Here is a 21,772-nt window from a genome sequence, read left to right as displayed (position 1 = left end):
CACTACTGAACTGGTGCAATAAGATACAGTGAGAAAAAATATAGTTGTCTCATTCTAACTTATTGCACTAGTTCCGCAGTGCAGCTGAAAAGAATAGACCATATCATTTTGGTGGAACTTCCTGCGTTCTATTGGATTTACCCACTGGATATTAAAATACTGTCCGAATGATTAGTAAATATAGAAATTATTGAAAATTGTTATAAATATTAATATTTTTATAGAAAATTTTATTTAACCTTAACATTTTTAGCTACTAATTTCAGGGCCGATTGTTCCAACTTCTTGATAAGTTAACTGATAGTTAAATCATATGTTTGTCTTCGTTTTTTCTTCAACTTAGACAAAAACAGAGATATGATTTAACTATCAGTTAACTTACTACGAAGTTGGAACAATTGACCCTTAATTGAGCATCTAGTGGATATATACTAAAAAGTTAAAGCCCTAAACCTCTAAAATTGCATTATAATGGAGGATTCGCACTATGCACAACCGATATCCAAATGTTCATTTTTTTCGGAAAATTCTCAACTAATGATACTTTTCTTTTAAAAATAAGCTATCCTATTAGATATTGAAAGTTTTATATCTGATATCAAAAACAGTGTGAACCATCTATATGATTTTCGTCCGCGCGGTATTTGACAATCTTCTTCGAGAACTCAAATATTTGACAAATCTCAATTTATGCATAATAATATTGCAAAACATAAACTTTATGTTCAAAAATATAATTAGAAATTAGAGATTTCAAGCTATTATATAAAATGTCTAAATTACTTTATTGTTAAACCTCTTTAAATTTTGCCTACTTTTTATTTTTTTCATATTAAGGATAAATTTATAAATATTGCAAGTAATTTTTGTCAGAAGGATATAAAAGTATTATATAATGATAATATGCACATAATGTACATAAAAATGTAAATAAAGACATATCAATATAGTATATAATATGTAATATATCTTGAGATAATATCATGTATCATGGAAGAAGCCCATGAACATTAATATATATTGATACAACAGTATAATGTCAACATAAATTTGCGTAGCTGCGAAAACGACCTCGTCAGGAGATAATTCTATTCTGCGTCCACCCATGATAGTCTGTACATCAAAGTATAGATACTGAAAACATATAAAACATTAGACATTTGATGTTACATGTTAATTTATTATGTCGATTATTTGTGTATATTTCATAAATCTTTAAAAGAATAAAGTATATGTTGTCTAGGTCCCAAAATTGTTATTTTACTAACCATGGATAACAGCAGCGTTACGATAATTGAAATAAACAATCGAAGGACATGTACATAAGTAAACAACATGATTATTAGCGCTACGACCATCGAGATAATCACAACCCAGGTAAATACCATCAGTAAGCCTCGTCTCATTGTCATGTCAAACTTTAATCAATATTAACTCACATTAATATTATAATTAATAATTTGTTTAATTTTATTGTATAACATATTTAATATAAAATATATAAGAATAGAATAAATATATAAGAAGATCAAAGAAAAAACATATTAAGTGTACATTCACACAGGAACTTGAATTTAGATATTAAAGAAAAATATTGTTCAACATGTTTTAGTAGAACATATTCTATAAACCCAGAAGCCCTAAAAAATTTATATTACTTAAGATGAAAGTACAAAACGTAATATTTAAATAGATAGAAGTACCTTGGTGAATGTTGCTACAAAAATTATTATTATTATAACCATGGCTGTCATGCCCAAAGTGATAAGGATCACTTCAATGTCATAAAACACAGAGATGACTGCGGTCAAATAGGATATTGCTAATGTCTGAATTGCAACATCCACAACAAATTCATTAGTCATTTTACATTAGACAACAGTTATGAGAAAATGAACAAATGAGAAACTTTTACCAGGAAGAACAAACATATGTAATTGTACGGAGATGTTCGCCTGATATGCATCGAACAAGATACAGCACAATATGTTATCGTGAAGACTATGCTATATCAAAATACAAGTTAATTTTTCAGTTAGATGTAGGCCTTAGTTATGTAAGTTTAATGATCAATATTGTTCATTATCTTACAAGGCGATAATCCACAGATACCAGTGTAATATCATAAATTTTTGTGCCTCAACACTGAAAGCAGAATCAAGCAAATCAAAGAATTAGGATATTGAAGACTTCTCTGTAGAATATATAATACTTACATGAACATAAAGACAGCTACGACACACATGGTTAACACCAGCTGCAGCATGACGAGACAGAAAACTTTGCGCACAAAGTTCCTTCTTACCATCACTTGCTTGAAGTCACCTATGTATTCATCCGCATTTTCCTCTGGTAGCATATTTCTCCTGCGCTGTTCATGTATCCAAGCTTTGTACAATTCTAGATTCTCTCTTTCTCTCCGTGCTACCATTGCATCAGTTACCGTGATAGTATATGGTCCCTAGAATTATGAGAATTATTAAAACCAATAGGATAGATGACATACGTAAATAATTGCAATGTAGGCAAATAAGGCGATGAAGTCAATTAAAAATAAAATTTGGATGAAATATATTGAAGCTTGCTATCAACATAACTGAATATTACTCAACATAACTGAACATAACTGAAATATTACTCACGGATTTCACTTTCTGCCCTTTGACTAAAGTCGGCAATTGCGGAGGGCCGGGGATAAATTGCGGAATTTGTTGTAATTCTTGAACTTCGTTGGATTGCATTGGATACACCGAATAAAACTACGTGTTCGTGTGTATATATCAAAATCCTTCTTCTTTTCTCCCGATTTTCGTTACACTCGTAACGGTATGCGTCTGAATAAATGACAATTACGTTGATCTGTCATAATACAACCACGCGAGATTAACAAAAGAAGGAACAAATCGTGCGTACATTGTGTACATTCTAAAGTTGCATTGTGACATTGCATTTAATGCATTTAACATTACTTATTGCTAAACGTCAAGAGATTTACAGAATTAACATGCATAAAATGAAACTTACATGTCTAATAATTACATATATCGTCAACATTTGACATAATATATATAATGAAAAGATGTGAAGCAAACTTAAACAAACGCGCGATTAAATGATAAAGTTAAATTTCAGAAGCAAAGTACAAAAGATATTTATAATAATTTTATTATTATATATATACGTAATAAAATGACAGTTAAAATTATAATACATAATAAAAGTACAATAAAGATATTTTGAAGTTGTCATTAAAATATTTCGTAGAAATAGCGATTTAGCCGAAAAATTCTTTGTGAAGATTATATGAATGTGAAATTAAATTACGAGAGTAGTCCCAGAAGTACCCGACCTAACAAAGAAAACATAAAAAATTTGAGAAAAAATATCTTTATTTCTCTACATAGTCTCCTTTTAGCTCAATACACTTTTCCCAGCGATATTCAATAGCTTCGATACCTTGTTTATAGTGGGAATCGTCGAGCTCCTCAAAATAGCCATCAACCGCAGACTTCACCTCTTCATTGTTGGCAAATCTTTTACCACCGAGCCATTTTTTCAACTTTGGAAACAGAAAATAATGCGAGGGGGCTAAATCTGGCGAATAGGGTGCATGAGGAAGCAATTCGAACTTCTTCATCATTTCTGACGTGGTCACCTCATTTGGTCGACCACTGCGATGTTCGTCTTGGCAGCTCGTACGGCCTCGTTTAAACTCTGCCACCCAATATCTTACTGTTATAAACGAAGGAGCAGACTTCCCCAGAGTAGAATCTAGCTCCGCTTTGATATTGGTTGGACCGAGGCCTTTCAAATGAAAATATTGTATCACATAACGATGACCAATTTTTTCCATGTTTACAAATTCACTGAGAGCGTTCACTATTGATGGCTACCAAACAAATACTAAACAACGTAGCGTCGTCAAACTTCAAACTTAAACTTTATAAGATTGGTATTTTCTACCATAGTCATTCTTTTCAAACAACAATCGTCAAAGAAATGAAATATTGCATCTCGTAAAATGATATTTCGAGTGACTCGCTTGGTACAGCGGACGCTTTATTAATGTATGATAAATTTTTGACGGCCGGATTGCAAGATCTGGCTCTGTAGGGTTCTCAGGGATAGTTCAAGGAAGATACCATAATAATTTGGCGGTTATATATATATTGTCAACGAGGCAATATATTTGTTCTTGTAAAATTGTATTCTGCCTGATTCGCTGCGATATTTAGTACAGCTGACGCTTTATTTATGTATAATAAATTGTTGACGGCGTGTTTGTAAAATCTAACTCTGTAGAGATCTCGGGAATAGTTGTAGGAAGATGCTATAACAAGTTCATGGTCATATATTACGTCAACAAGGCAAAATATTGCTTCTTGTAAAATGGTATTCCACCTGACTCGCTGCAACTCCTGGCACGGCTGATGCCTTATTTATATATTATAAATTTTGGACGGCCGGATTGCAAAATCTGGCTGTGTAAGGTCCTCAGGGATAGTTCAAGGAAGATGCTGTAACAGTTTAGCAATTATATCGTCAACGAGGCGAAATTTTGCATCTCGTAAAATAATTTTTGGAGTGATTCGCTGCGATGCTTGGTACGGCGGACGCTTCATTTATTTTTCATAAATTTTGGACGGCCGGATTGCAAATCTGGCTTTATGGAGATCTCGGGAATAATATAAGGAACATGCTATAATAATTTGGCGGTGATATATAACGTCAGCTAGACAAAATACGTCAATTTGTAAAATAGTATTGCACGTAAGTCGCTGCGATGCTTGGCTCACTCACCCAAAAGCCTGGAAAGCATTGTCTCGCCGTGTATCGGCCGGCGAAATGCCCGAGTGAATAAGACAAGGACAGCGCGATCGATTGTTCGTCCTTGTCAAACTGATTTGACCCAACCTCCTGTAGACCCTTAATTTATTAATTATTAGTAATTAATAACGAGGTAGAGTAGAATCATGTGCATTCTGATTAGGTGTTAAGCTCAGTAATAAAATTTATTATATTTCAACAATGTGTCGGTAGCATTCTTAGCAAATCTGTCAATAACGTTCCTACCGAATGTTTTTAGCAGAATGGTAAGCGTACTACTGCTTTGATTATTAATGGACGAGCAAATTGTTTAGAATTATGTTCATTTTGCACTTTGAAACAAAGAATAACAATGTAGTTGATATAGTTTGATGTGTTCGGTTTTTCCATAGATTATAACTGAACCTTTATGTTAAACTTTTGTCTGTGATGTATACATGAGTTCTACGTAAAATTTCAACAATTACATATAAATGATTTTATATATTATCGATTTTTTAAACATGTCAGAAAGGAATTGTTTTACTTTTTTTTTTTTAACTTGATGTTACTTAAGTCAGTTTTAGTAGTTTACGATCATAGGACTCTATCGACTCTATTCACTTCATTTCGTGACCATCGCAAATTAATAGATTTCTACAATTAAATGGTAACTTTACTGCGACTAAGACGATTCAGTTGAATCACTGGTTCAGACGAAACGTACATATATATACTATAAATTTAAACTCAACAAAAATTATTCTTTTGCACTATTCTTGTAATGTAGCTATTAAACACTGGTAGTTATTTGGTGCAAAAGTATCAAGATTTTTTTTCCCCCATTAAGTACTCTTCTTTTTTTAACGAATTTACTGATTTATATTTTTTGGAAAGACTTGGGAAATCTCTTATCAAATGACAAAAAATATATATACCGAAATTACACACAATAGTGATTATCTTAATTGATAAAAATTATTTCGGAACTATACAGTTCTATTGTTAAACTCTGACGAATTATTCGCACCATACAACCTAATACTTCTCGCTCGGTACAGATACCGACAACACAAGATTTTTTATGCGTTTATGGTAAAAAGTGAAAAGATACCACGTTCTTTCGCGATCGGTTTCTCGATACTATAATTGGTGTCTTTCTGACTTAGGTTATCACGGCTACGTAGTATCAGTCTTATAAGTAGTATTCGTAGAAAGTGCGCATAGAAATTGTGCGAATTTGCTCGCAAAGCGTCTTTGAAGTAAAGAAGCACTTTTCCTTTGTCGCTCTTCTCTTTTCTTCTTTTAAAAATCTTGTTTTTTTTCTTTTCGAAGCTGCTCAAGCGTTTCATATGTATACGTTGCTCTATTATATTCCGCACTGATTCATCTGCTCTTGCATCTTACTGTATAATAACTGTGAGAAAAAGACAGCAAATTATTGAGTGAAAAAATATAATATATCATAATGAAAAAATGTAACTCGGTAAATTATCGTTCACCAAATCAATATAACATGGATCTGTAAAAGATGTATGACCAAGATGTATGGACTAAGTACGACTACAATGTAAAATTAACCTGTCGTGCATACCTGTTTAATATCGTAATCCGTTATTAAGATTATCTTTGACTGATCTGCGCTACCGAACAGATTGCCAAGTTTCTTCTTTTTACTGGCGTCTTTAGTGAAAATTTGTACGCCTCTCTCTACGATTTTCGGTGATTCGCTGAATTCATTCCAAGTGTAAGTCCAGTCAACCTGAAACGATCAAGGGTACAATATATAAAATTGCAACATACAAAATGTGAATTTCAAGAAGTATGGATCAAGAAGTAATTAATTGTAATCAATACCAACCCGCCAACCGCCTAACAAATCACTTCGTTCGAGATATGACAATCTTTTATCAGTAAGCAATAACACGTCTTTATTAATGAATACGTGATAAAGATAAACATCAGTGTGTGCGTATTTCCCCTTATCCAATTCCTATAAGAGAAATTTCATAAAAACTTCTGCTCTTGCGCACAAGTAGATATAAAAATTAATTATACTTTTGTAGATATATATAAGATAGTTTGTCGGGGATGTCTAAATTTAAATTTAAAAATATTAAGAATTTTAAAAGAATGGAATTTTTACCATCAAGATCTTATTGCCTTCGGCTTCGTCTTTGATATACGGCCTAACGAGACTATCTGGCTGCAAAAATCTAGGCGGCCTTACTTTTTTCGTTTCCTCATTTAGTTCGGTAGCCCTAAAATATATATTAAAATGAATAAAAATGTATATATAGCTGTTGCTTTTCGTTAGCAAAATTATTAGGTTTCTGTTTGCGTAGTTAATAAGTTGTACCGTCTAACAGCTCCCAAAGAACCACTCGCGAAATCAATCACGCCAGCAGTAGGCCTAGTGACAAGCCCAACGACACCTTTTCCGAAGCCTTTGAAAAATCCTTCTACTCCTTCCTCTTTCGCTCCTGATATAGGCTTCATTACTACACCCGTCACACCATCGACTACACCCTGTCGTATAGAAAATGAATAATTAAGTATATGATTATATTATTACGATATAAATTAACAAGTTAATTAATTCGCATATTTTACCATCACTAAGCCTTTTCCGCTTCGAACAATTCCCTCCTGTAAATTAGCGGGTTGTTTGTTAAGTTGCTCTTGCCGTTTGCGCTGGTAATCCTTGTCGAACGTCAGAGCGGCAATACCCTTGCCTACAAAAGTCAAAGTAAACTATTATAAATATTGAACAGAATAATTAATCAGAGAAGTCGATTATTGTTGTACATACTATCTAAAAAATGACTTAACGAGTTAAAAAGAAATTAGAAAAACGTACCCATCGCTCCTGTAATCTTTGACACAGCGCCTACCATTCCGCCGACGGTGTGACCCAACATACTGCGTACTCCGAGATACAGGCCTTCGGCGAATTCTCCCGGGCCTTGTATAGCTCCTTGAAAAGGCTCGTAAAATAGATCTTCGATACCTTTCATAGTTCCTATTACGAGTCCGTAAGGATTGCCGATAACATCAAGTCCTAGTACAAGTACATACGCCTGTTTGATCGCTTGGCCTGCGTAATGCGTGGTTGCCTCAGAAATGAGTTGCTTGTGTGTCATGAACACGTAATTTCTTTCAAAGTACGCCAATCTGTATACAATGGAACGATTTAAATATCTTAGAATTTAAGAATCTAAAAATTAAAGGGATTATAGAACATAAATTTCATTTTTAGCATATGAAGACTGGTAAAACAAAAGGATCCAAGTAGACGACGATAGACGTATTACTTGAAGACAATGTCGTTGATATCCGTCAATGTCACGCCGATTCCTTGCAACAGTACATTAAGCACTTGCGGTAGTGCCGAGGGTCCACTTCCGCTGCCGGTCATCGAAAAACTGATATGTATCTACAAGTGAGAAGAGAAAGTTTGATTCAGTATAGACTAAGTAATCATATTCGTATACCCGCGATTGAAATGCGACAAACCTTAAGTGGCGAGAAGTGCAACAGATCGAAGAAATTCTTCTGTTCAGCTGTGGTGATCAGATTAACGTGATACATCAGTGGTTCGTTGACCAATTTCATGTCGGTTCGGAATAATGCGCTCTAAAAACGAAATAAATAATCGACGGAAATAAATAAGCAACATAAAAGCAACAAAGATTAATAAATAATTGACCACTATTTACATGCCTAAAAAACGCGAGTTATTAGTTCTTAATAATCTCGATCTTTTTATTACAACAAGAAAATAAATATTATTTCACTACTTACTTCTTCCGCGTCATTTACTTCATTCGCTTCGAGAAGACCCATTATCGCGTTTATGAAGACAATATCCACTTTGATATGAAATTCTTGTATTAGCACTTTAAAATATCGGAACTGTTGTACGTTGCTGTGCTCCAACAGTCGCTTGACCATACTAAGTTCGGCGAACGGTTTCATTACTACGGATAGAAGTGTTAATATCCTTATAAACATTAAGTTTTATTGCATCAAATAGATAACCAGATACCTGTGCTCTGCGTGACACTTTTCGGCGGCGGTACTGGTGCCAGTATGATTGGGAAGACGCATTCTGATAACTGATTGTCGATCTGAAGACGATTAATTTTAGCATGCATTTGGACCTGATGTGCTGAAGTGCGATACTGTAACCAGAGCCCGGTCTGGAAGGTACGCCTCATGTATCTGCGGTGTGGTTTTATCATCTCCATATTCAAATAATCAACCTGAAAACAGAAAATCAGAAATGGAAAAATGAAAATATCTGAGATGTGTTAAGAAATCAAAACCAGGAAAACAAAGCGGAAAATTAGAGAAAAAAGAAAACTATTAAGATATATTTTACCATTAATTTCGGTTCCAGCGTAACACGATAATCGGCTTCCTTGCCAACGTGCAGTTCTTTCAAATAATGTTGGTATCCTTCCTCGATGGCGTTGACTTCCTTGGCGTTTAATGCTCGCCACCGACCACCCATGTTTTTACGTGTCTCCCATATAATTCCAGAGCTAAAATACGATAAAGTACGATTAATTCTTCTGGATATTATTGTGAAAAATGATGAGGGAATATTACAAAATTCTCACGTGATTATACAATCGGGAAAGCTTATTCGATTTTATCGAAAATATTCATTTAATTCTGTCGTTTAATATTGAAAAGTATACCTACCTAGCAATACACATGTACAACAATTCGGACTTGGTGATGTTGTTCACGAGAGAGAAGCCGATACCATGAATGTTCATTATGATTTCTTGGTCGATAATTTCCAGATCACCGGCTAACTGGCAGTCTTCGGCGATCTTCAGAGCTTTGGTGAATAAAAGTATTCGCTGAGTACCGTCTAAGAACGACACATAGAACATTTCTTCGTTTATTTCCGGCAATTGAAAGGCGCCGAGATTATCCTGGAAAAGAGAGAAACAAGGCGCTCGTTTATTAATTGTATTTTGCAAATAGCTTCTCTTGTTTTGTTTTCTTATTTTTACCTTACGAAGATTGTCTTCGATTTCTTTGCCATTGTTATCTTCCCAAACTATCTTTCGTGGGCCCGCTGGATTTTCCCAAGTATAAAACATTCTATTGAATGACTGCACGGATCTGTCAACGAACACTTGATCAATATTTGCATTGAATAAACTCCATGAATGTAGAACAGTCTATCTTGATTTATAGATTTTTTTATCATTCCAAATCGTTGACATATTTTTCACGTACCTAACGTTGATCGAACCTTTTTCCCAGAGATTGATAGTATGTGCCGTATGATTAATGATCAAAGCCGGCGCGTTGCCTGGACTATAAGCTGACATGGAGATATAAACGCCGCCTTCGTTCATTTGTACGTCTACATTGATCCCTCCATACTGTGATACAACATTGTTAACATTGTTAAGCAGCATTGGTAAAGGCTCGTGAGAACACTTAATTTTTGTTATTACAATTAAGTATTTCGGTAAATACTCGAAAGAATTTGCATGAATAGTCCATATATCAATAATTCAGGTAATTATTTAACTACTAGTAACAAAGATAAGTATGATTTTACATATCACCTTATTGTCTAGCTTTAATAAAGTCGTGTGGCTGTCTGTATAAATGAACGCAGCAGTTTTCTCAGGCTGACCTGAGACCTTTGCCTTCAGAGTTTTGTTTTCATGCTCGGTACGAGGCCACAAGGCAGCACATTCACCAGGAGGCACCTTTAGAAATTTAATAACAATATTGTGTTAATATTACGAAATTTTGATTATATGTGATGATAAGTATACGATAATATAACGATATAATATCTTCGACAATCTGTAACGTATGTCTAAAACAATCATAATATTTAATTATATGTAATAATTGTCTTGCAGACATCTCTCTCTTTAAAGTACCTTAATCATTGAATCAGCTGGTCGATCGCCCTCCTGGCATTCTATAAGGAAATTTGCGTTGTTGATGAGTATGTAGTATGGCGTAAATGTGATCTGTTTGGTCAATGAGTTATACGTCAACTGATTATGTACGCCGATCTGTAACAGAAACAAACATTATTTTATTTCGATCAATAATTCTTTGTTTCTACATATTACAAATAAGCAGGAAATATATGATATTGGCTGTAAAAACGAACGAACCTGATAAGTCATTCCGTTGTATTTGCAAGCCACCACGCCTTCGCTACCGGCAACATCAATGGAGAATTTGTCGGACCACTCACCGTCCTCCACCCTGATCATGGCTTTCTTTTTTCCGAAGAAGGTTTTGGAGCGGAACGAGAACAGAATGGGTCCTTTGAAATGTTCCGGGTGATACAGAACGTTCAGGTGATCGTCCGTAGTCTGAAAGAGATCAATCGAGTTGAATTTTTTCATCTCAATCAAATATGACATCTCAATCAATCGAGTAATTTCTTCGGAGCATCATGCAATTATTGTAACAATAACAGATAGATTCGTGGTTATGCACGTCGTTACATAAGCTTCATCAACTTTGCATTACGACTGGGGTACACCTTATGTTTAGGAATCTAAGAGTGCAAATATTTAGGAGTTCAAGGATTTAAGGATTTACTAATCTAAAAAAAGAGTGAATCAACGCACTGGATGAAAATACAGTGTAAAAAAGATTGATATGGTGAAGCATATACGATTATACAATAGCCAGTGTTCTATAATTATATATGAGGAAGTATGATCTACACATTTCGAATTATTTTTGCATAAGTATGATTATTAGATTGGCGTGTTAAGACTAACACGATGGATTTAACACAATAACAGCGGTTAGTTAGTTTTTCGCGACACGTGGCTAAAACTAGACACAACTGTTATCTCACAATAATCGAGTAATTGCGTACACAACCACGAGAACAGCGAGATAATAATTAAATAAAACGTTGCATCACCGCGCGCGTTTTCCTCTTCCTGTACCGTGCGCGTTGCTGATGTGGTTTCATAGCAGAAACGAATTTCTGAAAGACGTACTCACGTACATTTTCACGGCTGTGTGAAATTTGGACATTCATAATTGGTTCATATGATTTAACAAAAGATAGCTTGTGTAATAATTGATCCATAATTAGAATAGGATACGAAGCAATTCCGATCTTCTCTTAACTATTTGCGAATGATATTAATTAACCATCTACATGAAACACAAAATAATGTGACACGATAACAGGAAATTCTCTAGATCTCTACCTTGATTGGACTCGAGTGCTCTTTGCCACCTTTACTTGATTTCTGGAAAATAACGGAGTATGTTCAATACAGAATACTGGGCGAGAAAAGTGCGGATAAAGTGGTTAGTCATTGAGACATTGATGGGTAATACGAAAAATGGGTGACAAGCGAGCAGACATTAATGTAACGGACATGAAAGGAATGTGCATTGACAAAGGATGTGATGATATTCGAGGCATTTCGAGAAAAAAAACTCTCCTCACAAGCATGGTACATGGTTATGTTAAAACCATGATAAATTTTGGAATATACCTACGAAAAAAGTCAGAATTACCAAGTGCAACAAAAGGTCAAATTGTTCCAAACGTACCCTATATGACAGCATCAAGCCGGTCTTGTTTAACATCCAGAAAGGACAATAGAGTGCCATGATGATCGATCCGTGCATGTGAGACGTGTGCATTCCAAGATCCAGGACAACTTTCTGTGCGCTATCAAAAGATTCGAACGACCAGACTGCAAACTCTGGTGGATTTGCTAATATTTCGCCTCTGCATGACCAATCTTTCTCTAGGTAATTAGGTAGCTATAATGAATATTTTAAATAAATCTATGTATTAAAATCTACCTTAAAGATAGATTTGATCAAAATTAATTGAAGATGTACTATAAAGTATTAGAATAATTAATTATCAAACATAAATCAAATTTAAAAAGGTAAGTTTAAAATAATGAAGATTAGGTTTTACCTTGATTATTATATGTGATTTGACTGGATCAATCGTAGGAATTTGCAAGGAAGCACTAGCTTCAAGCAAGCTTTCCTGTGCGGTACCAGGCAAACAGATGATTATGTCGATCGGCAAAAAGTTCTTCAGATACACAGACGGATATAGATGTACGTTGTAGATAGTACTAGCCATAGTATGACGAGTGGTATTCTCGAAATATACCTGTTCGATCTCCCCTAATACCTGTAAATCAATATATACTTCCAATTATTTAATTTATTCTTATTTTAACAACTTAATTCAACAATATTCATCAATCAGTGAAAATATTTTATTGCACGCAGGAAAGTACGTGCCTGGATGTAAAAGGGTTCTGTAATATCTTGCTTGGATCGAGATTCGCACTTCAACAGCTTTGTCATCGAAACTGTCTTTTGCAGATCCTTCCAGATAAATGGTTCTACTGATACCATATATCTAAACAAAATAATAAATAACTATTAAAAAGTTCTCGTATTTCGAAGTTCTATCGTGAATATTTCATGAGTAAATACTTCATATTTTATATATTTTACATTTTATACATCCATGTTCTTTTCATATATTATAAGATTACTAAATCTTTTTGTGCAAGAGATAAAGGAACATTATGACAATATAAATAAATGCAACATACCCATCGACGCTGAAGAACAACCAGTATATGTTCGTTGGGGTATAAACGGCATCCAGTGGTAAGTTGAGTTTCTCGTCTGGTGCTACTGTACCTACACACTCCACTTCATTTCCGCGTTTTGTCATATAGTAAACCGATATCGGCTGTGCGAAATGATTGTGAACCTACAAAATGCACACAGCAAAGCTGATTATTGCAGATAATCGTCCTCTTTTATCCTCTACTTACTTGAAGGATGCTTCTGAGAGTGACGATCGTACTGCCCTCCTCCACGATGACATCTGATACGATACCCCATTCCTCGGAACCCTCTTTACGATGCTTCAATGAGAAGAATCTCTTGTCCGCTCTCAACACAGGTATTGCCAATTTGCTTTGTATACCTTTGAACTATTAAGTTTCTCATTATGTCATCTTTAATCATATTAATAATCATCATAAGTAGCTGTCACGCATGCGTGTGTATTTAAATTACATGTAACTTACAGAAACAGAAAACTTATTGCTTTCGAAAGCATGTTGTTCGAAAATGCGTATATCCAGTTTGGTTGTTTTCGGTGCAAGCTCTATCGATGCTCCAGTCTCAAGAATCACTTCCATATACGAATCGCTATTGTCTCTTATCCTCGATCCATCGTCGAAAATCTGTAAAAATCATCGCGTTAAGGATACCAACATGATATTATTTTACGAATTACATATTAACGATTGTGTTAAACAAGTATGAATGAATGAATACAAAAATTAATAAAATTCCTATAACCTTAACAGAACTGTGCTTCAGGTAAAGTATCATCTTCAAGCCTGTATCATTTTTTAGTAAAAATGATTTGTTAAATAAATATGAGTGCGAATGGGAATTTGTGTAATGCCTCATGATAACCTTGAAAGGGCTGTGCTCCAGGTCAAGTATCATTCCTAGGCCAGTCTCGTTTTTCAATAGAAATGGCGCCACCTTTCTGGCGAGCCCTTTCCTACTGATGTCCATAGCTGAAGAGAACGCCTGGCCAAGCTGCTTCAACACGTCCAGACACGTCTTCGTCACTGTTATTTCCAGATTGTCCTGTGTACAAAATAGAAAAATTAATCAATTCACGTTTTAGTGTAGCATCTTATAGACTTCTTCAATAAATTTCATTTACGGTGGACGTAATATCGATAGACATCTTAGTAGACTGATGCAGCTCGCTGTCGAACTCGCTGTCGGAAGTGGGGCTGACTGCGCTGGCACCTCTGGAGTCCAGCAGTATATCATTGAATTGAACCTGGTACAGTGCAACGCCATTGATTAACGGAAGCACGTTATTAATTAACAAGAGTCAAATAATATATTGTTAATAAGTTCACCTTCGTCTTTAACTCCCACGGTGTAGGCACGCGTTTGCCATTGATGTAGTTCTGTATCGGTTCAATTAATGGCTCCCACATTGCGAGGCGACTATTGTAGTATTCCATGGTCATAGACATAGTACAGTCTACGTTCATCTGGAAGTGCAATTTATGAGATATTGAGTAATTTAAAATAGTGATAAATAGTGAAAATAGTAATGAACACAGTCGAGTACTTACGGTTTTTGTGCTCCAGTCATTTATGTTACTTTGAATGCTCACGCAGAGTAATAGCATAGGCAGAGTTTTGTTACCAACACCTGCCTCCAACGTCAGTAAGATCGTTGGTGCTGAGACGAGTGCCAATTCGGGTTTGTAAATTGTTACATCATCTGCATACACGAATTCTTCGAGAGCTTCTGTTGCAACTTCTACAGAAGAAAGAAATGTTGACAGTTGAGCTCAAAATTCATGATTTAGAGAAATTACATTTTATATCACAACAACAATAATTAACACTTAATAACACGTAAATCCCTATGCAATTACTGAATAATTTATTATCAAATAGTTTACGTAACCTGTCTTCAGGAACCAATAATCATCTTCCTCAAAAGGCGTGATGATCCACAATCCCTCGTAGTTCGGTTCAGGCTTAACGACTTCCTTATCTTCCTCCTCCTTCTTCGTCACCGTATGAATAACCTTGTTCAATATTTCGATCACACCTGCAAATTGTCATTTACATGAATACTATTGATCAACTCAGGATTTTTATTTAAAAATTACCTGGCGAAACAGAGATATGTATGTCCGTACAACTAATATCCAAGTGAAGCCCTTTACCTTCAGGCGTAGAACCGGCCACGCTAATACTACATGGTTTTAGCACCTATATAAAAAAAATACATTAGTAATAAGTACTAGAATAAATGAGTTTCAATTAATAGTTCGATTAAAATATTATTTAAAATACTTTGCTATTTTTTAGATACATTATACGTTGCACACACAAAATGAATATAATTAAAATTATTATTATATTCCATAATGTATTTTAATGTACCTGATAGATCCAATCAGCTCTCTTAGTTGGATTATATATCCCCGCCAATAAAGAAAGATCCTTGATAGTGCCGTTGATCACTTGATGCTCGCCCATGATGCGTACTTTCAGCAGTAATTCCGTGTTCAATACAATACAGTTCGAGTTGATATCGTCCATGTCCTCGAGCAGAATAATGTCTGGTTTCTCCACATGCAAGTATACAGTTAACATCTTTGGACTTGAAGCAGCTGCTGCTTGTTGCGACGTTTGTTTCTTCTTCAACGCTATCTGCTCGTTATAGTACTTCGATGTGGATTGCGCGATGGCGGTATTCTTGTTATTGGTGGTGTCTACGTCGAAGAAATCCTTGATCTTCATGAGGTAGTCGAGGGACACAATAATGCTGAAGGAGAACACGCGAACATCTGCGAACGTATCGTTCGGACCTTGACGTACCGTTACGTCCAGCATACTCCTAGCATATTTAGCTTCTTTATCGAGATCCTCGCCGCTTGGTACCACCACGTTGGTCCTCTCCATGATCCGCACCAGCGAACCCTCCCTACTCTGCCGCGTGTCATCCAGCGTGCAATTCATCAGCAAGATCGACGTGGCGAGCAAACCGTCTGCGAACACTCGGCCTTTCACAGCGAAATGCGTTAAACTGAAACGAGCCAGTCCGTTTTCTGGCAAATGTAATGGCGAAGTCTGCGACTGCAGCAGCTTAGAGCCGCCCGTGTACAGATTAATCATCAAACTGTCCATAATGAACTCAAACTTAACCGATGTGTGTGCGTGCAGCTGCTGCTGTGTGTCCGTTGTCCGGGGTTCTCGCGAGGCATCGGCTTCGTACCTGTATGCCGGCTGGATCTCCAACTCTCCACTGTGCTCAGACTTGACTGCTGGTAGTGCAGATTGCGCAGGTTTCGCATTCTCGAAGGTCTCGCTTAAATTCTGCTCCACTACCTTCAGGATCGTGGCGTAATCCTCTTTACTCAACAATAGGTTGATCCTGTTCAATCTGCCGGACATTTCGATGTCCGGGATAGATGTAAACCAGGCGGTGGACAGATTGCGCTTCATGAGTAGCGTAAAGGTTACCGGTTCCAACAGCAATACCTCGTTCTCGCTCACAAATTTCTCCATATTCAATCGCACTCGTGAAAGCTTCAGGTTTTGTAGCTCAATTTTCATTTCATCTACTATAGGCCACTCGCCAGATTCTTCGTTGGTTACCTCCAGCTTTTTGAAGACATTGCATATCATAAGGTTGCCCATATCTAACATTAGGCTGTGCTCGCTCTTGGAATTCATTGGCACATAGACAACAGGCGCTTTGATCTTAATAGCCAGTTCGATGCGAGAGGCGCTTTCTTGAACATCCTTGATGTTCGTTTTCGCAGCTTCTGCCGCTGCCACCGACGCGTCCTTGATAGCTTTTTGCGCTGCTTGGAAATTGTTCAGGAAATTCATCACGCCGGAGACAAAAGCATTCAGGAATACGATGCGATGGCAGCCCATGACTACCTTGATGGACATGTTATTCTTATCTACTTCCCATTGCTCGATATTATACATCACCATTTGAACTTGCAAAGATTCCGTACCTTCCACTGCGATAATATCTTTGTACGCGCAACTGGGATTAAGATCCTTGACGCTGATGGAAGCCAAATCAACATTTACTTGAGAGTAGGAAGATTTGCTGAGGAAGCCGGCACTGATTCTCTCAATGTACAGTGCAGTTATATCTCTGGCAGAACTGGATATCTTCAGATTGATGGAGCCAATTTTGGCACTCACCTTCAAGTCGATATACTCGACTGTGCTTCTTTTACGTCGACCAGTAGGTCTCAGCATCTGTTTTTGCAAATGTTCCTTCAAGAAACCTGACGTTTCTTCCTGGATGGAGGCTAAATGAGTCGGTCGTGTTGCGCGTGCTGCATCTTTCTTCGGAGAAGTCGTGGATAAGGAATTCATCTGATCCTGAATATACGTGCCGAATCTCAACAACTCTATAAGCGCTTCCTGGTGCAGCAATGTGTCCAGTGAAGTGAATTCCAGCTGCAACAACTTCACAACAGAACCATGCCTGGTAGTGAACTCAGGCGAGCGTTTGTTCACATTTATATAACGCACGACAATTAAGTACTCATCCCTGCCAGCCGACATCGGAGTGTTGATCATGAAGATCTCGTGATCTTCGTGTCGTTGCTTCATCTGCACGCCACCGAGTCTCAGCAACACTTCTTGGTCATATGTGCGCTGCAACATTTCCGCCTCCAATTGTAGTACCTGAAATCTGACAAACTCTGAAGCTGTTTCGTTCTTTTGTCTAGACATTGACAGTGTAAACTCCTTCATCTCGAATTTCATCTCTAGGTCGGTCGTTTGCTTCATCGGTAAGGCCGTCTCTTGCTTTTTCTTGTCGGCAAGATTGGTAGATATAGCGGTGAGTTCTCTCAGGGACAACTGCGAAATGGATTTCGAAAGCGAAGTACGTTGCAACTCCACGGGTTTATCCTCCGTGGGCAAACGAATACTCTGCACTATACAAAGCGCTTGCAACAAGCGAACGTCCGTTATGTTCACAGTCACCGATGGTAGCTGCCCAAGGAGTCTGAGCTTAGGCAGTAACGGGTCGTCCGTCACCAGACATTTGTGAAATTGGATTTCCAACGTCGTCGGATGTAGCAACGTCAAAGAGCTCTCGGTACTCGCCAAGGCTGTTCGCCACTCTTCGTTCGGCAGTGAGACCAGCACCTGGAAGTTGACTATCTTCAAGACAAATTTGTCGTAACTGTGTTCCCTCAGATGCGTTAGTATGTCCTTCTCGCTTTTCCCCATGCTGACCAGCTGTTTCACGCTGGCGCCAGTCATGTCGTTCTTGCCTTTCTCCAGAGAATGCATCTTCAGACTACCTAGGTTGACGACAATGAGCGCTTTCGAGTCGTCGTAGAGGCCACCGTGAGGTATGATCAGTTGCGAAGCTTGCATATCCACTTGTAAATCCAGCACAGAATGCTTCTCTATGGCATACTCCAGTCCAAGTGCCGACATCTCCTTCAAGCCCTCCAGTTGCTCTGCAGCGGCTGTCTGCAGCTGAGTCAACGTCGACGAGTCTTGCACCTTGAACATGTTAACTAGCTCGATTATGGTTTGAGCGTCGTACACGATGTCGACAGACCTGGAATTGACAATGACGCGGTCGCCGCACAATTTGTCGATAGGATTCTTCTCGTAGGATAACGACAGCAGAGCGCTATCAGAACTGCCGTGTTTGGAAATGAAAAGCGAGGGCACGCGATCGTCTTGCATCGCGCCCAAGAGCTTCATGTCGCTAATAGAGGCGGTGACGAGAATGCCATTGGCTGATGGCCGCGACTTGAAGCCTGCTCGGACACCATGCAACTGCAAGTCTAAAATACACGAATGCTCTTTATCTGTGTCCAACAACGAAATCTGCAGTCCATGCAGGAAGAAACGTGTGTCTATCATTTCGTAGGTCTCAGGGTAGTATGCGGGTGCGCTGTTTTCTTGGTAGTCTATCGCCCGATAGAGTTTCTCCTTTTCCTGAGGCGTCATCGCCTCTTCAAATCTACGCATGATGGCAGCAGCAGAGTTCAGTTCCTTCGTCTCTTCAGCCTGCGAACTGGTCCACAGGAAACCGAACCAGCCTCGCTTCGCCCGCAGGCTCTTCTCTTTCTCTGCCAATCTTTCCACTTCCATCTCAATCTGTTGCCGGATGATCACTAAATTGAAGATGTCGAGCTTTTTCTCGCAGTGCGTTAACTCTTCCTCGATATTCTTTGCCAGTTTCTTCGTTGTTAACTTTGTTTGGTAGGCCTGGGCGTAAGAACGACAAGCATCACGGTGGTCTTTCATGTGATTCCAGTCCCAATTGCGGCGACATCGCCGCACGGTTTCCTCCAACACGCACGTGTACGCAAAATGCCACCACTCTTTGTAGTGGCTCCTGTACGACGTTAGATTGGGTCGGTACTTTCGGTACGGAGCGGCTTTCTGAGCCTGATCTAGACCTTCGCCCAATCGCACCAAAGTATGATATTGGCGTTTAGTCAAGCCAATACGTAACCTCTGCATCTCCAGATCCAACCATACTTTGGGGATGGTATAGTTGCTGCCATCGGACTCAGGTTTAGGATTGAGCCTGAGCTTGGACTTCACGTTAATTGGCCCCAAGAGATACTGATAATTGGCCGGAGTGTAATCCATGGTGGCAATACCACTGCAGAAGAGACTAGGATATGACGAATGTGAGCTTTTACTGAACTGCTCCACACTCGTATTTAAGTAGACGGCTAGACCATCCAAACCGCATAATTTGTAGATTTGTGGGATGGCATACATGTCTTTTAGATTGCCAGTAGTCTCCCAAGAATCCGTGCAACTTTCCAAAACGAAGGTGTTCAAAGTGAAGCCAACAGAGAATGGGTGATTTTTGAAAGTAACATGGTCCTCGTACCGTACGTGAATTCTCTTGATTTCCACATGAATATTTTTGATCATACGAGCAATTAACTTCTCTACCATCGAATCATCTAATTTTTCTTGTGCTGCAAAATTCATTAAATTATAATTTCAAACACATAATAAAGATCAAATAACCTCTATTGTTTAAATTCTTGTACAAGAAACATAGTTACATTTTAGGTCCGCCAATTGTTTTCTTTTCTCCACTCTTACGAGCTCTGCCCGTTTAGCATCTAATTGTGCTTTAATTTCTTTGTCTTCATTATATGCAACTTGACTTGTAGGCACTATGAGTACAAACAGTTCTTCAACTATTGCATCAATCTGGCCATTCCACATATCTTTGAATGGAATCTTCAATATCAACTTGCCTATAAAATATAATATTATATGTTACATACTGAAATAAGATTATTACAACAATGTAGTATTTTAATACCTAAACGACCATATTCCAATCTCACTGGAAGATCTAACACATCCAATGCAGACTCTTTTATTAACAAATCTTTTAATACAACATCACCTAGAAGCAAAAAAATCTTATGTTAGATATAATTACTAAGATAAATCATAAAATAATTTTTGTGCGATGTTTTACCTCCCCATAGGCTAAGTTTAAGTTGAGAATAATCCAAGTTTTCAATGTACTCGCCAAGTACTTTATTGAGAAGCTCTGCAACAACTGATTCAAAAACCATTATGAAAGTTTTTCTTTTACTTTTTTTTAATCAACTTCCAAGGATTCCACAATGCAATGCTGTTCCTTTTCCCACTTCTGAAATAAATATAGAATTGATATAGATGATATTAAAAACTTATAATACAATAACTGAAAATTTCAGATAAAATATAATACATGAGTTTTAAAAACAAGCAAATATAGAGATTGCATGATAAAACATATAAAACTAGCAAAACAAGAATTTCTCATAAAATAAAGAAAGCATATAAAAAATATAATATAAATATTCAAATTAGTTCTTTACTATTCAAAGATAATTCTAAATATGGAAGTAATATATTGTTAAATATTTAATCATATTGTGACATTCACATATATTTATTTAATGATTTATAAGTTAATAGATTATTACTAAATTAATAGTTTAGTCTGATAATCTAATAACTACAGAAGATTTTTCCATTTACAACTTTTGAAATTGTTTAGATGATGTAATATTCTTATTACAGAAACTTTCACCAATGTTTGTATGTTACAACTTGTTAGATAGTCTGTATAATTTTTTAGTATAAATTTGCATTAGATAAGAATGCAAACTATATAAATATAATGCATTAAGCAATGTATTAGTTACTATATATTACTATGCTCTAACAGTTGCACAATAATATACTAAAAATATAATTGACAGATAAACTGATTTACAGAGTCTGAGGAGTTCTCAACAACGGGCGGCGGCTGCGATGTGCTTGCAGTGATCTGACATCATAACAAACATAACCTGAAAAT

General features: G+C 36.9%; 2 protein-coding genes and 1 long non-coding RNA gene across 5 annotated transcripts; 1 reads left to right on the top strand and 2 right to left on the bottom strand.

Annotated features, from left to right (window-relative positions):
- The first annotated feature begins 75 nt into the window (after positions 1–75).
- Positions 76–8,231, top strand: LOC112589114 (uncharacterized). Of its 2 annotated transcripts, none has more exons than XR_003113288.1 (3): positions 76–174; positions 1,244–1,377; positions 8,066–8,231. It is a non-coding gene; the product is annotated as an uncharacterized LOC112589114 (long non-coding RNA). The 2 variants fall into 2 exon arrangements; XR_003113289.1 differs by lacking the exon at positions 8,066–8,231 and adding an exon at positions 3,468–3,538.
- On the bottom strand, positions 940–2,929 carry LOC105184278 (protein lifeguard 3). Its single transcript, XM_025301203.1, has 7 exons — positions 2,643–2,929; positions 2,217–2,461; positions 2,092–2,145; positions 1,916–2,006; positions 1,704–1,829; positions 1,269–1,418; positions 940–1,134 (listed from the first exon to the last, which is right to left on the bottom strand). The coding sequence occupies exons 1-7, from the start codon at positions 2,739–2,741 to the stop codon at positions 982–984; spliced, it is 918 nt and encodes a 305-aa protein (XP_025156988.1). The 5' UTR covers positions 2,742–2,929; the 3' UTR covers positions 940–981.
- Positions 5,000–20,999, bottom strand: Vps13 (vacuolar protein sorting 13C). Of its 2 annotated transcripts, XM_025301200.1 has the most exons (36): positions 20,900–20,999; positions 20,738–20,824; positions 20,472–20,669; positions 15,823–20,381; positions 15,546–15,648; positions 15,338–15,484; positions 14,997–15,187; positions 14,775–14,912; positions 14,570–14,692; positions 14,311–14,490; positions 13,914–14,072; positions 13,656–13,817; positions 13,428–13,591; positions 13,108–13,228; positions 12,770–12,994; positions 12,391–12,606; positions 12,039–12,080; positions 11,744–11,809; positions 10,974–11,177; positions 10,731–10,868; positions 10,404–10,550; positions 10,066–10,214; positions 9,837–9,948; positions 9,517–9,755; positions 9,191–9,353; positions 8,855–9,071; positions 8,611–8,786; positions 8,323–8,442; positions 8,121–8,242; positions 7,667–7,980; positions 7,420–7,541; positions 7,166–7,335; positions 6,953–7,067; positions 6,668–6,799; positions 6,401–6,568; positions 5,000–6,223 (listed from the first exon to the last, which is right to left on the bottom strand). In XM_025301200.1, the coding sequence occupies exons 1-36, from the start codon at positions 20,997–20,999 to the stop codon at positions 6,176–6,178; spliced, it is 9,837 nt and encodes a 3,278-aa protein (XP_025156985.1). In that variant the 3' UTR covers positions 5,000–6,175. The 2 variants fall into 2 exon arrangements, with proteins under 2 accessions (XP_025156985.1, XP_025156986.1); XM_025301201.1 differs by lacking the exons at positions 11,744–11,809; positions 12,039–12,080.
- Positions 21,000–21,772: the final 773 nt, after the last annotated feature.

The sequence above is a fragment of the Harpegnathos saltator genome, unplaced genomic scaffold (assembly GCF_003227715.2).
Source record: "Harpegnathos saltator strain DR-91 unplaced genomic scaffold, Hsal_v8.6 scaffold403, whole genome shotgun sequence".
In the NCBI taxonomy this organism is placed as follows: Eukaryota; Metazoa; Arthropoda; class Insecta; order Hymenoptera; family Formicidae; genus Harpegnathos; species Harpegnathos saltator.
The sequence above is the reverse complement of the archived record's forward strand: the minus strand, read 5'-3'. Positions and strand labels throughout refer to the sequence as shown.

Coding starts and splice junctions, on each gene's coding strand:
- LOC105184278 (XM_025301203.1), bottom strand. CDS start 2,741: ATGCAATCCAACGAAGTTCAAGAATTACAACAAATTCCGCAATTTATC. Junction 2,146..2,216: donor GTAGCTGTCTTTATGTTCAT/GTAAGTATTATA, acceptor TTCTGCTTTCAG/TGTTGAGGCACAAAAATTTA. Junction 2,007..2,091: donor TATCTGTGGATTATCGCCTT/GTAAGATAATGA, acceptor ATTTTGATATAG/CATAGTCTTCACGATAACAT.
- Vps13 (XM_025301200.1), bottom strand. CDS start 20,999: ATGGTTTTTGAATCAGTTGTTGCAGAGCTTCTCAATAAAGTACTTGGC. Junction 14,491..14,569: donor CTATCGATATTACGTCCACC/GTAAATGAAATT, acceptor TTTTGTACACAG/GACAATCTGGAAATAACAGT. Junction 9,072..9,190: donor CGCTGGAACCGAAATTAATG/GTAAAATATATC, acceptor TTCTGTTTTCAG/GTTGATTATTTGAATATGGA.